Source organism: Lactuca sativa, chromosome 1 (assembly GCF_002870075.4).
Source record: "Lactuca sativa cultivar Salinas chromosome 1, Lsat_Salinas_v11, whole genome shotgun sequence".
In the NCBI taxonomy this organism is placed as follows: Eukaryota; Viridiplantae; Streptophyta; class Magnoliopsida; order Asterales; family Asteraceae; genus Lactuca; species Lactuca sativa.
In genome coordinates this window covers 11,582,933-11,604,607 of record NC_056623.2, presented here as the reverse complement: position 1 = coordinate 11,604,607, position 21,675 = coordinate 11,582,933, and the positions used below count along the sequence as shown (strand labels likewise).

At 38.5% G+C, this 21,675-nt stretch overlaps 2 protein-coding genes across 2 annotated transcripts; both read right to left on the bottom strand.

Annotated features, from left to right (window-relative positions):
* Nucleotides 1-10,669: 10,669 nt before the first annotated feature.
* LOC122194834 (superoxide dismutase [Mn], mitochondrial) lies at nucleotides 10,670-12,859 on the bottom strand. Its single transcript, XM_052767006.1, is given in 6 exon segments — nucleotides 10,670-10,814; nucleotides 10,882-10,946; nucleotides 11,034-11,090; nucleotides 11,179-11,304; nucleotides 11,401-11,447; nucleotides 12,574-12,859. Coding segments are annotated over 6 exon segments (687 nt in total). The 3' UTR covers nucleotides 10,670-10,708.
* LOC111904145 (bZIP transcription factor 11) lies at nucleotides 11,725-12,387 on the bottom strand. The gene has a single exon (XM_023899918.3). It carries the CDS (start codon nucleotides 12,287-12,289, stop codon nucleotides 11,792-11,794), a length of 498 nt encoding a protein of 165 aa, XP_023755686.2. The 5' UTR covers nucleotides 12,290-12,387; the 3' UTR covers nucleotides 11,725-11,791.
* Nucleotides 12,860-21,675: the final 8,816 nt, after the last annotated feature.

Here is a 21,675-nt window from a genome sequence, read left to right as displayed (position 1 = left end):
GTTCCTTGATTTCGGTTGCTTCATTCCTTCTTTGATTTAAAAAACATACAAACTAGCCTTTATAGTAAAAGATAAAAGTCAATTTGATTTAATTATAAGATTAATAAAAAGACAAAGGATTTGCACTTTAATAACTTAATTGTAGACTTACATCTTTTTCTTATTCAATTGAATTAAAAGACATAAAATGTAAAAGTGTTTAAATTCCAAAAGCGTATATATAGTAAAATTGTATTTATATATATTAGACTAAAATACAAACATTTCATCCTTGCATGTTTCTCAATGTACATTGTTAGTATTACCACGACTAGGCTCACCCACTTTAATGTTATAATGAAGGTTCTAAACAAGTCTCATCGATTCATAATGAGGTTGGCTTTTTAGTGGCATTTAGTGCTCGCTGCCCTCATCGTCTTCTTGTGTTTTAAGTAGAGCTATCGAAAGGTTTGATAGGACAATTATACAAAGTTAAAAGTGTTAACTTAATAAGTAATAAAACAAAAAAAATCTCGTTTTATAATAATGTGAATCTTATGCATCCCTTGAAAATTACACATTGTGGTACATTCTTTTCGACGTAAGCATGTGTGGCTTAGCGACTCGTAAAAAGAACAATATAGTCAAAGAAAGGTATATGGTGATTGCGATTCTCAAGCGTTAAATTCGCATGGTTGATTCACCATTTGGATTCATGATCCTTGACTAATCTAATCATGAATGCTAAATGAGCATTATACAAGATTAACATTTTACCGACATAAAGTCAATAAACCTCGTTTTCTAGGAATCTCATAAAAATTAAGATCGAGAATTGTTTTTCCAGCTAAATAACTGCATTGCGTAATTTTCGGCAAATCCACTATACATCGTGAAGCCAAATATGGATCCTATCATTTTAATTAATAATTTGATATTGGGTAATTATCTTAAAAGGATTTTTTGTTCAAACTAATTGTGTTTCTTTTCCTTAATAGATGGCTTCTAGTTCAAGTGTCCCTCCGACCACTTCATCAAACTTCTCACTACTCTAACTCCTCTCGCGAGACAAACTTACTGGTCCAAACTACCTTGTTTGGATTCGCAACCTGAGGAACACTTTGAGGTATGAGAAAAAGGAGTATGTTTTGGATGAGAATTTGGATGAGGAGATTTTGACGATGCAACTAAAGAAAAGGCTGCTAAACATGAAAAACATTGCTTTCACTCTATCAATATCTCATGTCTTATGTTGGCAACCATGTATCTAGAACTACAAAAGAGTTGCAAGAATCTTTGGGCGTACGACATGAACGAGCAGCTCAAAGACATGTTTCAAGAGCAAGCTCGAACTTAGAGATGCAAGGTCATCTAAGCAATTTTAGGTTGCAAGCAACATGAGAATGGTTCTGTGAGTGCTCATGTGCTAAAACTAGAAGGGTACTCTAATAGACTTGAACGTCTTGGCTTCCCATTCTCTTAAGAATTGGCTATTGATGTTATTATTAACTCTTTGACTAGTGCATACAAGAAGTTCACCATGAACTACTATATGGATGGTTTAGAAAACAGTAGCATGGAGCTACATGGAATGCTCAAGACAGCTGAGAAAGCATAGTTCTATCGAGGAACACAAGTTCAACTACTCCTATTTTGGCTATTAGGTAATGTGGTGTCAATAGGAAAAAGTTCTCTCATCCCAATGCTAAGAGAAAAGGAAAAGGGAGAGTTGGTGCTTTCAATCCCAAACCTAAGAATGACGTTTCTAACTTACCACTTGTGAATGAATCTAAAGAATCCATATGCTACTACTACCAAGAAAAGGGCCACTGGAAACGTAGTTCCCGTAAATATATGAAGGATGTCAAGAAGAACAAAGCCAAGGGTTTTGGCTCTTCAAGTATGTTTACAATTGAATTAAATTTGGCTTCGACTTCTAAAAATTGGATACTTTACACCGAATGTGGAACCCATATTTGTTCTGATGTGCAGGGACTAAAACAATATAGGAAGCTGAGACATGGGGAGCTCGATTTGATCATGGGGAACAAGAGCAGGGTATTTGTTACCAAGATTGGAGATTACAAACTTTCAGTGTCACCTAGCTTTTCAATTAGTTTATTAGATTGTTCGTATTTTTCTTACATGTAGAGAAACATTATTTCATTTTATGCATTGTGGCATGACGGTTTCACTTTTGGATTTGATAAAATGATGCTAGTATTTTGGTTTATAAAGATAGTAATCTTTATTTTAAAGAAAATCCTTGCAATGACATATATGAATCTGTGATTGGTGTAAGGAAAAATGATAACTTAATCTTAGACATTAGTTCACCTAATTTGGATAAATCATGTTCATGGCATTGTTGTCTTGGCCATATAAATAATAAGAGAATCGTCAAGCTTTAATAATATGGGATCGTGGGACCATTCAACCTTGAGCTGAATGGAGATTGTGAATCTTTTCTAGTTGGAAAAATGAAAAAGTCTTTGTTCATAGGTAAGTTTGATAGAGGAACAGATCTATTGGACATCATCCATTCGGATGTATGTGTTTCATTCAGACACATCACTAGACATGGTGAAAGATACTATGTCACATTTATTGGTGATTTTAGTAGATATGGGTATGTTTATCTGATTAAATATACGTCGGAGACATTTGAACTATTCAAGAAGTTCTAGAAGACAATAGAGAACTAATTAAGAAAGATAATCAAGATACTTCATTCTGATAGGGGCGGAGGGTATCTTAGTGATGAATTCTACGATCAACTTAGAAGATGTGGGACAACCTCACAACTAGCTCCACCAAGAAAACCACAACCCAATGGTGTGTCTGAGAGGAGAAATTGAACCTTGATGGACATGGTTTGTTCTATGATGACTTGTGTTATACTTCCAATTAGTTTCTAGGGGTTATGCTCTAGAAAATGTGGCTTACATACTTAAGCTAGTACCAACTAAGAAGGTTGAAAAAACAACATTCGAAATGTGGAAAGGGACTCGCCCCTCTCTTGCACAAATCAATGTTTGGGGTTGTGAGGCTTTCGTTCGTCGAGAAGTGGTTGACAAAATTGATCCCAGATCCGAGAGGTATCACTACATTGGTTATCCAAAAGCTTCTTTTGGATACTTGTTTTACAAGCTTACTAAGAACCAGGTCTTTTTAGCTCGTAGGCAGTGGTAGATCCTTTAAGGGGCCAGGGGAGGCCATGCCACCCCCCCCCCCCCTCATTTATCAAAGCATGAACATTAAATATCTTCATACATTGTTTACTTTGTCACACTAGTATTCAAGTTTTAAAATTATATTTCAAGATAAATATAATCTGTAAAGTGTCAAGGTTGTGCATAAAACTATAGAAGATCGATCCCAAATGTAAATTATATCCTTTTAAACTACACCCGCTAAAAAGGGTTTCAAAGATATTTGAAAAAATCAAAATAATACCCCTCATTTGTTATTTGAAAACTCAAAATCCCTTAAATATTTTGAAAATCCCTAAACTCAATACAAGAAAAGATTTAAAATCTTTTAAAACAAATCAAAACAATTTTAAGAAAATATTGTGGTTGCCGCTCTCACCCGCTCCCCCGATTTGGCCTCTGGCTAAATGCTTGAGTCACGGTCATTGCTCTGTGCCTCCGCATGTCCGCCTCTCACTAGACATATGATATTGCCAGTTTCATGGTTCGTCCGTGATTCTGGCTGCTGTTGTTCGTCGGCCAGCAATATGGCTCGCTCTCTCGCATATAAGTTATTATTGCTTTTCTTTTTAGTATTGGAGCTTCTTTATCCATTGTTTATAGATGGAACTTAAGAACTTGGGGTGGGTAGATAGATAGCTAGTGTGCATTTCTCTCGTATAAAACATAAAATAGTATTAAATTTTATAACACTGTGTCACTACACTGTGATGCATTATTGAATGATAAATTATGAAATGCTAATTCTTTATAGTTTTATAGGTAATAATTATTGATTGCTTAATATGTTAATTTCACGATACTTCTTATATGAAGCTATATGTTGTTAATTGTTAATTAAATTTGTGTTAATAATTTTATATGTTTAGTTTCTAGTATTGTTAATTGTTTTCTCTGATTTTTTGTTTAGTGTTTTGTATTATAGGACAATCATGGAAATTTTATGCATTCACTACTGAACATATTTATATGAATATAAATACACATATACCGATATAGGTTCAAATAAATTTAGTTACCCCCCCCCCCTTTATTATTTGTGCTCTAGTTCCAACCCTGATCGTAGGGAAATTTTCAATTAAAGGGGGTTGATATTTCAAGAAACTATTGGGAGCCTGATTGATCTTGATGAGATTCAAGAATCAACCAATAAAGATCCTAAAGTTGACACCAGACCTCAACAAGAGGTTAAAGAACTTGTTGAGGAATCTAATATACATCTACCTCCATCTTGTAGATTTGATAGAGAATGTCATCCACCAGAGTTTTATGGATTCCACATTACTTAAGAGGATGGAAAACTGTTGGGCGATAACGAGCCGCATAGTTATCGAGAATCCATGGAAAGCCAAGAGGCTGCAATATGGAAAGAGGCAATGGGTAACAAGATTCAGTCTATGTATGATAACAAAGTATGGAACTTTTTTGATCCTACCCCCGGCCTTAAAACCATGGGGTGTAGATGGGAATTCAAAAAGAAGACGACCATGGATGGGAATGTGCAGACTTATAAAGCTTGATTGGTTGCAAAAGGTTATACTCAGACTCAAGGAATTGACTATCAAGAAACTTTCTCACTAGTAGCTATGATTAAGTCTATTGGGATACTAATTGGCATAACTTCATTTCATGACTATGAAATATGGAAAATGGATGTAAAAATCTATTTTCCTTAACAGGAAATTGACTGAGATGTTTTACATGGCTCAACCATAATGTTTTGTATAATCTAAGTTTGATAATATGGTATGTAATCTTGAGAAGTCCATTATGGACTTAAACAAGCACCTCGCATGTGGAACGTTTGTTTCAATGTGAAAATCAAGGAGTTTGGTCTCTTAAGAAATGAAATCAACTGTACGCCAAAGTTTAGTGAGTGGGAGAGCAGTTGTTGTAGCACCTGGTTCCTGGTACGTAAATCTTATTTGAGTATTTCTCTTCTTTTAGCCTTGGACTCGGCGAGTCACAGGTCCGACTCGCCGAGTAGATGCGGGACCCGGGACACGTTTAAGTTGTCGACTCGGCGATTCCATATCCTGGACTCTGCGAGTCACAGCTATTGGATGAAACCCTAAGTTTCAGGGGTTTGCATCCTATTTAAACGACATATCCGCCCCAACCTCGCCCCCATTCACCCTCAGAGCCCTGTATCTTCCTCTAGCCGTGCTTCCTTGTGAGTTTGAAGTGTTTTTGTGGTATTCTTGAAGTTTTTGAGGGAAAAGAAGAGGGAATCAAGAAGAGGAGAAGGAGGCCAAGCATCTTTGTGTCATTCCAACGTTTCCTGTAAGGTATAGCTCGTTTCCCCTCTGTTTTTAAGCTTATTGTCCCTTATAGCTCCATTAGAGTCCTTTTTGAGCCATTTCCAAGATTGTGTATGCTTGAGGGTGCGTAATAAGTTGATTGGCCTCTAAATCTAGGCAAGATTGAGCTCCAGGAGCTCAGATCTGTTAGCTTTATGGACCCATGTTGCTTGTTCACCCTAGATCTACCCTTTTGAGGCATTTTGAACCCTAAAATCCATATTGGTGAATATCTACACGTAAAGTTGGAAACTTTACGTGTGATTCGTGTCCTAGAAGCCCAGATCTGTGAATGGCATGGACTGGAATCGAGCAAATCAATGTATTTAGTGGGTGCATGGCAACGACTCGGCGAGTCTGTTCGCGAGTCTCCGAGTTTGTCCCCGTTTCGTAGTGTCGAGTGAGCAGTGAGTCACAGGGTGTGACTCAGTGAGTCGGAAGCTGAACTCATCTATGGAGGTACTCGGCGAGTCAATGTCCTGACTCGGCGAGTTGTTCATACAACTCGGCGAGTCTTAGCATAATTGTTCATCGGATAAAGATGAACTCGACGAGTTGTTCATACAACTCGGCGAGTAGGATGAAGGACTTAAGTATCTGTTAAGAAGGAGAACTCGTCGAGTCGTCACCTAACTCAACGAGTAGGAACGGGATTCAGGGCAAACGTTTGGGTAGGGACTCGGCGAGTTGGAAAGCCAACTCGGCGAGTCGGGTCAACTGGAAGTTGACTCTGATTTTGACTTAGGTCATGATCAGGGGTGAAATGGTCATTTTACCCAAAGGACAATTAGCAGTGTTTGATTGAGTATATTTTGGGAATTGCAGCCAGAGGATTTCCGAAGCAGCAGCAGCAGCAGTAGACAGTCAGTTCCCGCTCAGATCAGCAGCTACTTCGAGGTGAGTTACCTTCCAGTAGCGGTGGGTCTACGGCCACAATGCCGGCCCACCAGTAGGAGTCGTATGTTAGACGATTGTCTTTGTGATATCATCTAGGTTGCTACTATCTGATATGTTATATGCTAGCATGATATGTTATATGTGATAATAGTAGAGTTCAGTTGTTAGGACCGGAGGGTAGTCAGACACCCCAGAAATGTCTGACAGTACGTGATGATATGTTTGCATGCTGGCCTGTTATGTTATTTGCGATAGTGGTAGTAGGAGGGGACTAGTCCCCGAGGGTCGGTTGTTAGGACCGATAGGTAGTCAGCACCCCAGAATGGCTTGACATGGGTAGTCAGCACCCCAGAATGGCTTGACACGGGTAGTCGGCACCCCAGAATGGCCGTACCGGGTAGTCAGGCACCCCAAAATAGCCTGGCAGTATGCGTGTTATTTGTTTGTATGGTATGTGGTACGATGGGGGAACTCATTAAGCTTTGTGCTTACAGTTTGCAGTTTTGGTTTCAGGTACCTCTTCATCGAAGGGGAAGGAGCCGGCGCGGTAGCGGCACATCATACACACACACTGGTTTCCGCACTTACGAGATTCTCTGGGATTTATACTCTAATATTTTGATGGTTGTATGATTTGACTTTTAGACATGGTTTACGTTTTGTTATGGCTTGATCAAACAATGTTTTTAATTATTAATATTTTCTAAAGTAATGTTTTTAAAACGAAATTTTTGGTCGTGAAATTTGGGTCGTTACAGTTGTCTTTCTTGTCATATATGTTGATGACATTCTTCTAATAAGAAATGACATCCTAAAACTTAATAGTGTAAAAGCTTGGCTTGGTAAAAGTTTTGCTATGAAGGACTTGGGAGAAGCTTCTTACATACTTGGTATTAAGATCTATAAGGATAGATCCAAGAAACTGATAGGAATTTTCCAAAATACATATTTAGATATAATCTTGAAAAAATTCAAGATGGAAGATGTTGGAGCATGAAAATGCTCTACAATGTTGAGTGTTTATTAGGTCAGAATATTTCCTTGTATGAAAAGTATATTCCCTCCACTTGTATATACAGTGGAAGTGATGGTCATTTTATTTGTAAGTGTTCACTATTTAGACTTTGTAGTTTAGAGAGAGTGTGGTAGGATCTCTCCCACCAAGGGAGAGTTCTCTCTCCCAATCCATGAGTGTTATTTTAATATTTTGTATCTCTCTATCTAATCACTACAGTTTTACTCACATATCTTGTTTATCAAGTTCATACACGATTATCTTCATGGTAATATCTTCCGCATTGATTCAATCGAGAAAATGGGAACCTACAAGTGGTATCAGAGCGAAACCTTGAAGATCTCACAATTAGTTCAAGGGAATGATCACGATTGGTTTATTATCTTGAATATTTTCGTCATACTGTGAGTTATTTACTATTATGTTGGTGATGTTGCTAAAAAAATAAAAAATTTGCTGCTACTGTTCGTACATTTTTTGATGCTGTTAAAATCTGTGTTTATGGAGAAAAATATGTTTGCTGAAGAAGATGAAGTTTCCTTTAAAAGTGTGGTGTTTGATCTTGTTATCCCATGCAACAAGATGTTTAGAAAAAGACAAAAATATGGTTTTGAGGTAATAGATTGAACAAAAGGTCATGAGTTCAGAGTATGTGATTTTTAGAGTGTTGGGGTATTTATTTCGGAATGTACAAGTTATTTTAGCTATGATACAATGCTTAAATGCATGTATATTCCAAGATAAAAATGAGCTGTAAAGGTGATTTTCCGAAATGACATTAATTTTGATGTGTTGGGCAATCAATTTCCGAGAGTACAATTTTTGGCTGGTAATGTACAAGCTTATTATTCCGTATGTGTGAAGAGCACATTCTTTGAAGCATGCGGTTTTTGCGCTGAAAAAGAAATTGACGTGTCAGACTAATTTTCTATAACAAGAAAGTCAAATGCACTTATGGAAAAGAAAGATTGGGGAACACAACTCACTGTGATCGTGTGTGTAGTGCACGCACCATACAGATTGCACCACATCCCCTACCGAACCCCACTGCACTTTCCTATTTATCTCTTTTGTAATAAAGCCTGCATATATGCTCTTTCCATGGGTCCAATCCTCGCGTGCCTGACTTTTTACTTTTGTCAAGCATTAAATGTTCTTTGCTTTTGGAGACAATAATGCAACCAGGTATACCAATCCTTCATCCAACGAGTGAAATTCACGCACTACTCATCTCACTCCACCTCACGTCTACCAGGTCCTACATACATTTAAGATGAAGCCGACGTCAGCAGTGCCCGGGACCCACCTCCTTTAAAGACAAATTGAGATACGTGACTTTCCTCAAACCCATACCAATTGATTTTTTTACTTGCATGTGTCAGTGGACAAGCATGCACGCATCGGTCCTATCTACTTTATAGGGTGTAATACCTTTTGGCATATCCTCTCTTCACTTCCGAGACCCACTCACTGGTCCCACATACATCCAATTCATTTTTGTTCATGTGTGTTCTGAGACTCTCCATGTGACCCCACCCACTGCATTCAATTTAACCTTTTGTCCCATCTTCCTTTAATTCCGAGACCAAAACTCGATCCTAAGACTTAAGTGAATCCATATTTAGAGATGGATCCCATTTCGTAGTCCTAACCCATTTCATAACCCACCCAATTCAGCCTTACCCAATCTCGGACCTTTCCAACCCAAGCTTTACCCATTTCGCATCCTCTTGTCTCTAACCCATTTTAAACCTTTTTGTTTACCCATTCTGGACCTTTTGTTGTTTCTGACCCAACGCTCATGTTTCGACCCACCAAGCCCTTATGGATCCACAATGTGAATCCATCTAACCTCTAACCTTTTATTAAACTCTGAAAATTTTATCCCATTCATTTTATTTTATTTCATTTTTTTATCTAATTTATTTTCAAGTTTTTTTTATATTATAACCAATTTATTCCTTTTTTTAAACCAATTAACTTTATTTAACACCTATTATTTAAAACCCATTTTTTAATACCAATTAATTTTTTAATACCAATTTTTTTTAAAACCAATTATTTTTTTAACACTAATTTTAGCCCCATGGTTCAAGGCTTCACACTTCTTGCTGATTATGAGAGATGACACAGTTGTTTCAAAGATTATTATTTGTGTCTCACTTCTACCGAGCTACTCGCATTTGCAGCCTCATATTTATGTGCTTCAAAGATTGATCATTCCAAGGTTTGCATTTTTACTCCCTTCAAACTATATACATATGGACTCGGACCATTGTTTAGGTGTTCGGGTTTGTATTTTGGTTTTCGGCAATACTTCTGTTCAACATTATGATTCTTTAGCAGCGGGTTTATTATATATATTCTACAATGTTTGTTCAGTTTGGCAATAAATCACCAAGTCTACTTATGACCGAGAATAATAACCTCGTTTTTACGGGTAGATGCTCACATCAAGGGGGAGCGTGCGATGCTCCATCATATCTGACATATTCTCTTGCTTGGTTTCATGATAATTTTTTATCTTTAATGCATGGTCGATCAAAAATAGGGGGAGAATCATGAACATCCATTTTGGTTTATTATTGGAGTTTTGAGTTAGAGACATTTGAAGACGAAGATTGATTTAGTAGTGTGATGTGGCACTGATTTTTGGTCTTCACAGATCGAATTTTTGGCACTACTAGATGTTCTTCGGATTATGGTTATTTATCTTCAGACTCTACATTCTAGGATGTATCATTTTTGTTTGCATCCGGTTTAGATCTTATGATTTCTCGAGTTTGGATTTGAGATATTTTGAAGACGAATATTATTTTAGCGATGCGGCATGGCACTTAGTTTTGATCTTCCGATGAAACTTTTGGCATTGCTAGACAATGTCTTCAAATCACTACTAGAAAAACAGCCTTTTACGACGCTCATTGCGCGTCGTAAAAGGCTCAGACGACGCGCAAATGCGCGTCAAGGAAGGCCCTGTCATAAAGAGAGACGACGCGCATTTACGACGCTCATTTATGACGCGAAATTACGACACGCAATGCGTATCAAGGAAGGCCATGTCATAGAGGAAGACGACATGCATTCGCGTGTCGTAACCTTACGACACGCGTGTTAATGACACGCAATGTGTATCAAAAAAGCCCCTGTCAAGAAAGACCATGTCATAAATGAAGATGACACACATTTTTGCGTATCGTAAATTTAAATGTTTAAAAAAAATTATATATTTATTAATTTTTAAATTAAAATTGCATTTAGTTTCTTTATTGCATCCTTTAAATCTTAACAAACCTGCAACTCTTTTAAGGGCACTCTTTCTCATGTACCTCACTTGCATATTTCCAGTTGATCACCTTCCAGATGTTCTTTAAGTAATCGGGCCTGACATTTTTATACTGCAAATTGTACAAAAACACATAAATAAGTTGAAATGTGTACAATTTTTATACCATACAAAAATGAAATTTGTTTAAATGCATGCTCCGAAACATCTATGCCAAGCAAAGGAACCAAACTTGGACCTTTTGTAACCAGTGGGTCCTACAACAGAGATCAAATTTCAATAATTTGATTTCTGAAGTTTAATAGGGATACTAATTTGTTTGAATAAAACTAGTGATAACTTACCTGGTTTGATGTGGTTTCAACCACAAGCCTCTTCAACTCTATGTCAACAGCAAGCCACTGCCAAAATATATCATAAGTTTAAAATAACAAAAAAAAAAGTTGAAAGAAAAAACCAAAATGACAAAATAAAGATTAAGGAACATACCACCCATCCAGAACCTTGCACAGCAGCGCCTTTTGCGTTCTTTTTAGCATTCAATTTTTCCACAGAACTAAAGCTCTGGTTGATAGCCGAGCCCAAAGAACCATGTGGTGGCTCGCCACCTCCTTCCTGCAATAAGGTTTTAGGGTTTCAGTTTTGGTCAAATTATAGTGCTCGGAAGTCAAAATTATCATCTAAATCAGAAGAAGAAGTCAAGAAACTAACACTGGTGGGAGTGAGATTCTTCCAGAAAATTGAGTGATTTACATGACCTACTCAGAGACATAAGGGTAGATTAGATATCTGTGGTTGTATGAATATTATTATCCTCCTAGCATCAAATTTGTCCTAAATGTGTTGTTCAGTTGTTTCACTTTAACCTATTTAGGACTTGAAGAGGAAGTTTCCAATCGAATTATAGTGTTTAACCTTGCAAGAAAGACCCATTACAAGAAAGACCCATTACAATCATAGCTCTTTGTACCCATAAATCATCACATAAATCTTCGTCTTCCTTTGTTCACAAATCTTTATTCCACCCACCCCACCTTAACACACCCAAGCTATCACCAAATCTGAATTTTTTTTCAAGACTTTTAGGAGATTTACATCTAACTCAGTACTGAATCATGTCTGCTGAAGCCATAATAGGCTGGTTTGCATAAAGGTAACTCAGTGAGTTATTCATGAACTCGTCGACAAACTCAATGCCACCTCCGCCGCCGTATTGCTCGTCCTCAAACCCACAACCGGTGTCGACAGGTTGGTACATAAAAGCGATCATCTCGTTCAGAGACTGTAGCCGGTGGCTGAGCTCCGCCACCTGAGCTCTCAGAACAGAGTTCTCCGCCTCCACACTTATGTAATGCTGGGTGGTGATACTGACGCTTAATATGATCTGGTTGTTCTCTTTCCTGAGTTGATTCAGCTGACTCGTGAGATCATCCAGATGCTTTTGCTTCCTCTTTCTAGATCTCCTTGCAGATTCACGATTCGAAATCATTCTCTTCTTCCTCCTCTGATCCCTCAATTGCTGAAGATCTTCATCAGACCCCGAGTTCTGAATTGGGTATGAACCACCTGATGATGTTGTCGTACCACTAGAGGAAGCCATTAGAATACCTTCAAGTTTGAAATTGCAGATTCGAAGAGAGAAAATGAAGATTTTAAACAGAACCCAAATGGTAATAGAGCTTCAAATTGATTATTATTATTATTATTTAGATTTATCTATCTATTAATATATATATATATATATATATATATATATATATATATATATATATATATATATATATATATATATAAGATATTGATGTAAATTCGTACATAACGCTTCTAGCAAGTATTCAACCAAAAACACTGAAATCGACAAGATAGGAAATTATAATGTTTAACCTTCGCCATTGAACTTAATAGTGCTCTGAAATTTGACAACAGTTGAAGCATCTCCCTTGCTGATAGCATCATCGAGCTGCTCGATAGCTTTATTGTAGTTGGTTATGTAAGTCCAGTGGTGTTTCTGGTGATGGAGCTGCATGATCTCTCCGCTAATCGCCGACTCCAGTGCGCCATAATCGTAGGAAAGATCGGGAAGCGTAAACGTCTGCAATCCACACACATGTTGCTAAAACTTGGATATCGCACCTAGGGTTTTAGCAGTCGCGAGGGTTCGTAGAGCCATGTGTTCCAAAAATAGATGGAGAAGAAGGGAATAATCTTTGTACCTGATTTAGGGAATAAAAGAATCTTTAGAGATTGAATGTAAGAGAAAGAAATCCAGGGCATATACATGAAGAAGAAGAGAACAATCTTCGAACCTGATGCCTCCTCCGCTTTTGCTTTCTTTCTCTTGATGTTTCCGATTGTACCTTGAACCTCTGACTTTCGATCCCAAATCTGACTTGTAACCATCGATTTCTGATCTTCAACCTCTAATTCGAGTCATATAGTTTCGAATCTCAGAAAATTTACCTTGCTACCTCTTATTTTTGATGAAAGAGGAGACTCAAATCTGAGAGAAAAATGAGGAATCGATAATTAGGGCAAGAGGGAAAGAAGAAAAAAAGGAAGGCGGGGTTTTTAATGTTTTAGGATTTCATTTTTTCACTTTCCCCCTGATTATTAAAGGATGGAACGCGTTCCCCCTGATTATTAAAGGATAGAACGCGCGTTCAAATTAAATTTATAAAGCGACATCCTTAGACGACACGCATCTTATTATAGGTGCCTCCGTGTTTTTTTGTTTTTGTTTTTTGGACACTAATTTAAGGGCACGCAATAATGCGCGACCTAAATTCTTAAATTTTTTGAAGAGATTACACTTTTTTAATGTCACTCTCTTTTGCGTAACATAAATCAATGAGTGTCGTCGTTTGCGCGTCGTAAAAGGGTCTTTTTCTTGTAGTGAATTCACATTATTTATCATTCAGACTTTATTTTTGGATGCTTTACATTTTCAGCAGGTTATTCTTCAGATATTATTTGGTGCATTATCATTTGATTTCGGAATATTAAATTCGTTGTGTGACTCGAGATTGTGTTCTTCAGTTCTACAGTCGAGGGGGAGACTGTGAACATGATTGGTTTTTGGGGACTGATCACATTCGAAGATTGTGATTTCATATTTTTATTTGGAGATTGGGTTCCTCTGTATATTCTTTGATGCTAGAGATTCCATTGTCATATTCCGAGATCATGACTACTTTAACACTTCCGAGACGCTTTAGTACTAGACCCACCAGACCTGCCTGTCGGATGTTCTGCCTTTTATCACTGCTTTACGCTCACCGTTTCCGAGCATTTAGGGGGAGATTGTTGGAGCATGAAAATTCTCTACAATGTTGAGTGTTTATTAGGTTAGAATATTGCCTTGTATCAAAAGCATATTCCCTCCACTAGTATATAAAGTGGAGGTGATCGTCATTTTATTTGTAAGTGTTCACTACATAGACTTTGTAGTTTAGTGAGAGTGTGGTGGGATCTCTCCACCAAGGGAGAGTTATCTCTCCCGACCGATGAGTGTTATTGTAATATTTTGTATCTCTCTATCTATTCACTACAGTTTTACTCACATATCTTGTTCATCATGTTCACACACGATTATCTTCTTGGTAATATCCTCCACACCGATCTAATAGAGAAAATAGGAACCAACAGAAGACTCTAAGAAAAGATTTGTAGCTATGAAACGTTGCACAGTTTTAAGTAATACTCAATGTTCCAATAAGAGTGAAGAACTAAACAAAATGATTCGAATCCCATATGCTTCGGTTATAGGGTCAATCATGTATGCCATGATATGTACAAGGCCAAACGTCTCAATCGTAGTCAAGAACATTTTGAAGTATCTTAGGAGGATTAAAAATATGTTCTTCTTTTATGGTGGTAAGGAAGAGCTAAGTGTTAAAGGATATGTGGATGCAAGTTTCCAAAATAACAGAGATAATTTTTTGATAACAGTCTGGTTTGGTACTCATGATGAATGGAGGAGTAGTGACTTGTAGAAGTTCCAAGAAATAGACTATAGCAGACTCAACTACAAAGTCAGAGTATGTTGCGTCCAAGAAGGAAATGTGGCTAAAGAAGTTCATCAATGATTTAGGTGTTGTTCCAAGAATAGTTGAACCAATTTAGATCTTCTGTGATATCGAGGGTGAAGCTGCTTTGGCTAAAGAACCTCGATATCACAAGGGGACAAGATATATACTCAGAAAGTTCCACTATAGAAGGAAGCTTGTTGAAGACGGAGACATTATTGTGAGTCGAGTTCCCTAAGAAGATAATTTAGTCAATCCGTTCACCATGAAAACAATTGTAAGTCAAAGCTTAGTGAGTTCCCCCTAAGTACCACACACAACCAAACAATATACATATTGCATGTTGGATCCACAACCTCCTGATTGGATTGCCCTGGCCACGAGTGCACATTTCATACCGATTTTCGAGAGCATATTTGCAGAGAATTTAGCTGACATTTATATCCGGGAGGTGGTAGTTCGGCACAGGGTGCCAGCCTTGGTAGTTTCGGATCGGTATGTTAGTTTCACCTCCAAGTTTTGGAGGAAGTTTCATGATGAGTTGGGTACTCAGTTGCATTTTAGTACAACATACCACCCTCAGGCTGATGGCCAGAGCGAGCAGACGATTCAGACACTCAAGGATATGCTACGGTCTTATGTGTTGGATTTTAGAGGGAGTTGGGATACTTACCTTCCATTGGCTGAGTTCTCCTACAACAACAGTTATCATGTCAATATTTACCGACCACCATTTGAGATGTTGTATGGAAGAAGGTGTAGGACCCCGGTTTTTTGGGGGAAGGTCGGGCAACGAGTCATGGGAAGTACAAAGGTGGTACTCAAGACTACTGAGTTGATCCAGCAGGTGCGCGACAGGTTGTGAGTCGTGCGAAGCCGACAGAAGATTTATGCCGATTGGGGGCATTCGGACCTAGAGTTACAGGTAGGGGACTTGGTGTTTCTAAAGGTGTCATCTTGGAGAGGTGTCATCTGATTTCGGAAACGTGGAAAGCTGGGCCCCATATTTATCGGACCTTTCAGGATTTCGGCCCGAGCAGGCAAGTTTGCATATTGGCTAGATTTTCCCGATGAGCTCATCCAAATACATAGCACCTTCCATGTGTATTAGCTTCAGAAGTGTATGGCCAATGAATCTGTAGTTATTCCTCTGGATGATATTTAGGTTGATGACTGCCTAAATTATGTGGAGAGACTAGTTGCAATCTTAGATCAGAAGATAAAGGCTCTACGCAAAAAGGAAGTGTCACTGGTCAAGGTCCATTTGCAACCTCGGAAGGGTTTCGAATAGACATGGGAACCCGAGGCTGAGATGCGAGAGCACTGCCTGGATTTGTTTGCGACAATAGACTTCAAGGGTGAAGTCTAGTTCAAGTGGGAGAGAATTGTAACATCTAATTTTTCTAGGTATTTGCTTTTGGACCTTTGAGTTATGAATTGTTTGCAAGAAGGTTCCCCAATGGAAATTCTATGACTTTTGGGTGTTGCTTGAGTACGTTGGGCATACACGTTGGTACGTTGGGCGTATTGAGACCTACGCCAATATGCTACGCGTATGTGGTTAAGACCAAAACCGTAATATTTAGGGTTTGTGCACTATTTAAGCACCATTATATACCCAAGACCTTTCCATTTATCATCCTCCATCCCAAGATCGACCTTCCTTGCAAACCCTAGTTCATTTTGAGCATTTTGAGCTTTTGGAGTGAGTTGTGTGCTTCCTTGTTTGTAAAGAAGGACCTTCAAGGAGTAGGCTTTGCTCTCAAGACTTTAGATTCAACATCTTCTCTTCATTGTGCTCCATTTGGATGTATAAATCTCCAAACTTGGCTTATGTTTCTTTAGATCTTAGTTAAGCCTTGATTTTCATCTTTTTGTCCCAAAACCAAGAGCTTGGTGAGTAGGAGGTACTTCAAAGCCTTTAAAGTGTCCTTTCAGAAGTTTTAAGTCGTTTTAAGTCATAAAAATGCAAGCTTGGATCTTGATTTATCCCCATGCAAGAGTTATAGTGTAGGAAAAGGTTTGAGTAAGCTAGGTTTTAGTGTTGGGCTTCTTGTAGCCATGCAAAGGCCTAAAGTTTGCAACTTTATCGCCTTAGGGGTCTTATTAAGCTTAGATCTGAAAAACAGTCGTAAGGTCTTAAGGCATTAAGACCTTATTATGGGTTTTGCCTTAGGGGAGCGTACGCTAGGCATACCTCCCAGTACGTCGCACGTACGGCGCCTCATTCATGATATATTTCTCGCATCGATTGAGTCCGTTGCATGTACCAGTTGGTATGTTGGGTGTATGACCCATTCCAACTTTGATGATTTAGGCCTTAAATTGTTGGGTTTTTCTTGTTGAGCTTGGACCATTGATTTCCATGGTGATAGGTCATTTCTATGTTTGGGCCCATTTTGGACTTTGGATGAGCTTTGGGGTTGGGCCTAGGACTTTATTAGGCTTAAAAGAAAAGGATAAATTGGCCCTTTTTACTATGGACATTAGCCAATTAATGTAGGTTTCAGCTTTAGGTTACGTCCCAATTATTAATTAGGGATTTATTTGTTTAGTTAACACAAGGATCTTTCCAGTCCAGCTGTAACATCCTGAGTTCGGGTATGTCAATTTAATTATTTATTTATTGTTTTATTGAGGAACTCGACGAGTTGATGCCTCAACTCGTCAAGTAGAGTATGATCTATTGGCGCATTTTCGCGAACGGACTTGACGAGTCGGTGCTGATTAGGAAAACCCTAATCCCCGGGTTTGGGAGCCTATTTAAAGACCTTTATGGCCTTCATTTGCGGCCACCTTGTTCCAGAGAAACCCTAGAGAGCTGAGATAGTGAGTTTGAGGGCAATAGGAGGCCATTTCTTCATCTTTTGTGTGGTTTTTCTTGAAGGAAGAGAGGAGCACAAATCTAGAGTGTGAAGGGGACTGGATCTGAGCTAATCATCTCATGATATCATATTTTGAGGTATAATCCTTTTGCATTTCATGTTATATTGATGGACTTCTTGATTTTTAGGGTTTTTACCCTCATTTTATGGAAGATCTAGTGAGTATGAGGTCCTCTTTGGGATTATGACATAAGATCTAGACCATGAGAGGTCCCTATAGTCATTACCTTCTAGCTTTTTGCAAGCAAATAAGCAATTGGAGACTAGGTTGCCATTTCTAGTGTTATTTCTCCATTTGAGGCTTGAATTGGGTTGCATGCACGTAAAGGTTGCACCTTTACATGACTTTTGAGTGTTTAAGGGTTAGATCTATGATTTGGCTAAGCAGGTCTGACTTCAGGAGGTTGTATCAGCAAGTCCATGGAGGAAACTCGCCGAGTCCATATGTAGACTCGACGAGTCGGACCGGGTTGCCCCGGGGTCTGACTCCAGTGGTAACCCGGTGAGTTGAGGGGTGACTCAGTGAGTCAAGTGAGGCTTAGAAAGGGAAGAGTGTGTGGAAGATGGGACTCACCGAGTCGTCGTATGCACTCGGCGAGTCTGGTCAAAATGGGCAGTTGACTTTTGGGTTGACTTTTAGGGTTTGTCAACAAATAGGCCTTGGGCCTGTAGAGGGGTAGAATGGTCTTTTACCCTTATAGGGATTTGCATGAGAGAATATCCAAATTGTGAAGAGACATTTATTTAGTGAAATTTATTATTGTGACTAGGCGGAGGCTAGGGCAGTATTCTGATATCGAGATTTTACCGAGATTCCTGAGGTGAGTCTTCTCACTATACTTTACCTAGAGTGGTAATCAGAGCTATGTGACAGTGTACCTTGTATGCTATTTATGTGTTGTGATTCTATGTGATATGTGATATGCATGATTCAGAGTTTACAGAGTTAGGACCAGTGGGTCCACAGAGTTATGGGACCAAGAGGGTCCCATAGAGATATTCGACCAGAGGGTCATCAGAGTTACAACCTTGAGTGAATGATATGTGTTTATGTGGTATTTTGGGAAACTCACTAAGCATTTATGCTTACAGAGTTTTGTGTATGTGTTTCAGGTACTAGTGATGATCGCGGGAACGCGCCGGCATGATTTGTAAACACTCATGGAGCTTTTGTTATATGATTTTGGGAAATGTTTTTCTATGATGACAGTGGATACATTATGTTTATTTTTATCTTATGAATGAAAGTATGTTTTAAAATTGTGATTTTTTTTTTGAAAATTTAGGTGTTGCACCAGCAGCCCAAGCATTTATCTAGTTTTTCAGCAGTTGAGGTGAGTTTCCTCACTAGATCCTTGGGTCGAAGGCACCAATGTCAGTCCATTGTTTGTTGTGTAGAGTGTTAGATGCCTTGTTATAATTATATGGAACACCTGGATCTTCCCCCTGGCATTTGCATGAAAGACCAAGTCTTACCCCTAGCAGTTCTATGAAAGACCAGGATCTGGCCCCTGACATTTGTATGCAAGACCGGGATTTGGCCCTTGACACTAAAGTAAAGACCATGGCTTGCCCATGGAAGGAAATGATTACATGAATATGATTTGGCCTATATCATTTATCTTCTTCCATGTCTGGTATGTGGTACTTGGGGGAAATCGCTAAGCTTTATGCTTATAGTTTATGTTTATGGTTTCATGTACATCCAGTTCCAAAGGGAAGGGCCTGGCGTGATGGCATATCATCCTCCCCTCACGATTACTATAATTTGATATATTTGTACTTTGATGTTTTGGATATTATGATTTAATGTTGATTCTGAACGATTTAATAAATGATTTGATAAGTTTTGAAAAGAAAAATTTATTGTGGTTTTTGGGCCATTACAGAGATAGCAGATTTGCTTCCAGATTTTGGAAATCATTGTTGTGGTCCCTAGGAACCAAACTCGACATGATTACTGCATATCATCTTCAAACAGATGGACAAAGTGAAAAAACAATAAAAACTCTAGAATACATGCTCTGTCCTTGTGTGATAGACTTCGGTAATGCATGGGATACTCACTTACCGCTAGTTGAGTTCTCATACAACAATAGTTATCACACTAGCATAAAGGCTGCTCCATTCGTGGCCTTATACAAACGCAGATGTCATTCTCCGTTATGTTGGGCAGAAGTTGGAGATACTCAACTGGCAGGAAAGCATGTGGATATACTTTACGTACTGTTCATGAGATCATCCATTAAACAACGGAACAGATTGTTCTTATAAAGGAATGATTGAAGGCCACACGTAGTCGTCATGAAAGCTATGCTGGTGTGAGACACAAACCCCTAGAATTCAAAGTAGGAGACCGTTTCCTACTAAAGGCCGCACCATGGAAAGGTGTCATTAAATTTGGAAAACGAGGTAAACTAAATCCCCATTACATTGGACCTTTTGAAATCCTAGAAAGGGTTGGTCTGGTGGCTTACAAGCTCAAGTTACCTCAAGAACTCAACAAATTTCACGACACCTTCCACGTGCGTAATCTCAAAAAGTGTCTCTCTGTTGAGAACCTTGTCGTTCCTCTCGAGGAGATACAATTCAACACTACACTTCATTTCATGGAGGAACTGGTGGAGATCATGGATTAAGAAATCAAAAGCCTTAAACAAATCCACACACCTATAGTAAAAGTCCATTGGAACTCTCGTAGAGGGCCGATCTTTACTTGGGACCGCGAGGATCAGATGAAACAGAAGTACCCGCAACTGTTCAGTGGTGCTACCTTCACTAGTGGAACAAAATACTATAGTACAAAATAATTTCGAGACGAAATTTATTTAACAGGGAGGTAATGTGACATCCCGAAATTTAGGTCTAAAGGTGTAGACGGTCAATTCGCCATGAATTTCTTTGTGTCACACCCCCGAACCAGACGGCGGAACGTCCAAGGGCTCGCGTGATTTAAATTGAAATATCATCACAATGAATATACATGAACAACACATACATCACCAACATTACATAGTACAACTGACATTGTTCACATCAAGTACATTGTTTAAACATTACACATCCGTAACATAAATTGTTTGAGAATTTTTCAAAACATAACATCCTAACACACTTGGTATTGTTGTTCGGTGTATCTGTTACCTGAGAATACAAGTTATTTTGAAAACGTCACCATATATAATGTTGGTGAGTTCATAAGCATGTTGATATAAAATTTGTTTGTATCGTTTGTAAAACCCAGAAAATCGGATATTTTATGTACAAAAACCGTTTGCGAAAAGCTGCGATGATCCCATAAGTGCATGTGTATGTGATTTCTAAACAAGTAAGATTGATTGTTATTCAAAATTGATTATCGTATTATAGTTGTTGTGTATAGGATTGAATAATGTTGTTCCCCCGGAAAACCCGATGTTTTCCGATATAAATAGTATGATAGTTTTGTATTATTGTATCATCACAACAAATGAATGTGTTTTCCCCTGATTACTTAGATGGTGTTGGATCTCGATGTGAGTCGTTATAACCATGCACTTAGATGGAGTTGGATCTCGATGTGAGTCGTTATAACCATGCATAATAATGACTAGTTCGTCTGTCTTGGCATTCTAGCGAATGCCGGAATTGATTTAAGATTTTGTCACCCTAGACTAGTCGAGTCTAACTATAGTGAACAGCTCAGGTGTGGGGGAGTCACCCCCGTATAGATCTATACACAATCTCTCGCTCTCCCTCCAGGAGACTCTGGTTACAACTATAGACTACGACCGACACTAAATAGTGTCACCCATTATTTCCCACGAAATCCAACTGACTTTAAATAACCTTGTTTATCAATCAATATTTATGTTTACTTGAATAACAGAGATAAGCCTAACAGATGAAGAGAAGAGGGCAACAGAGGCCCACTAATCATGTATGTTATTATAGGCTATCAAGTATGAGACGGGCACGTTGGCCCATCATGCATATGTTTGATTTGGACCTTACTAGCAATACCAACAGGCCACTGAGGCCCAATAACATGTAAAAGCCATTGATGGTCCCTTAGGCATGTAATTGGGTCACAGGAG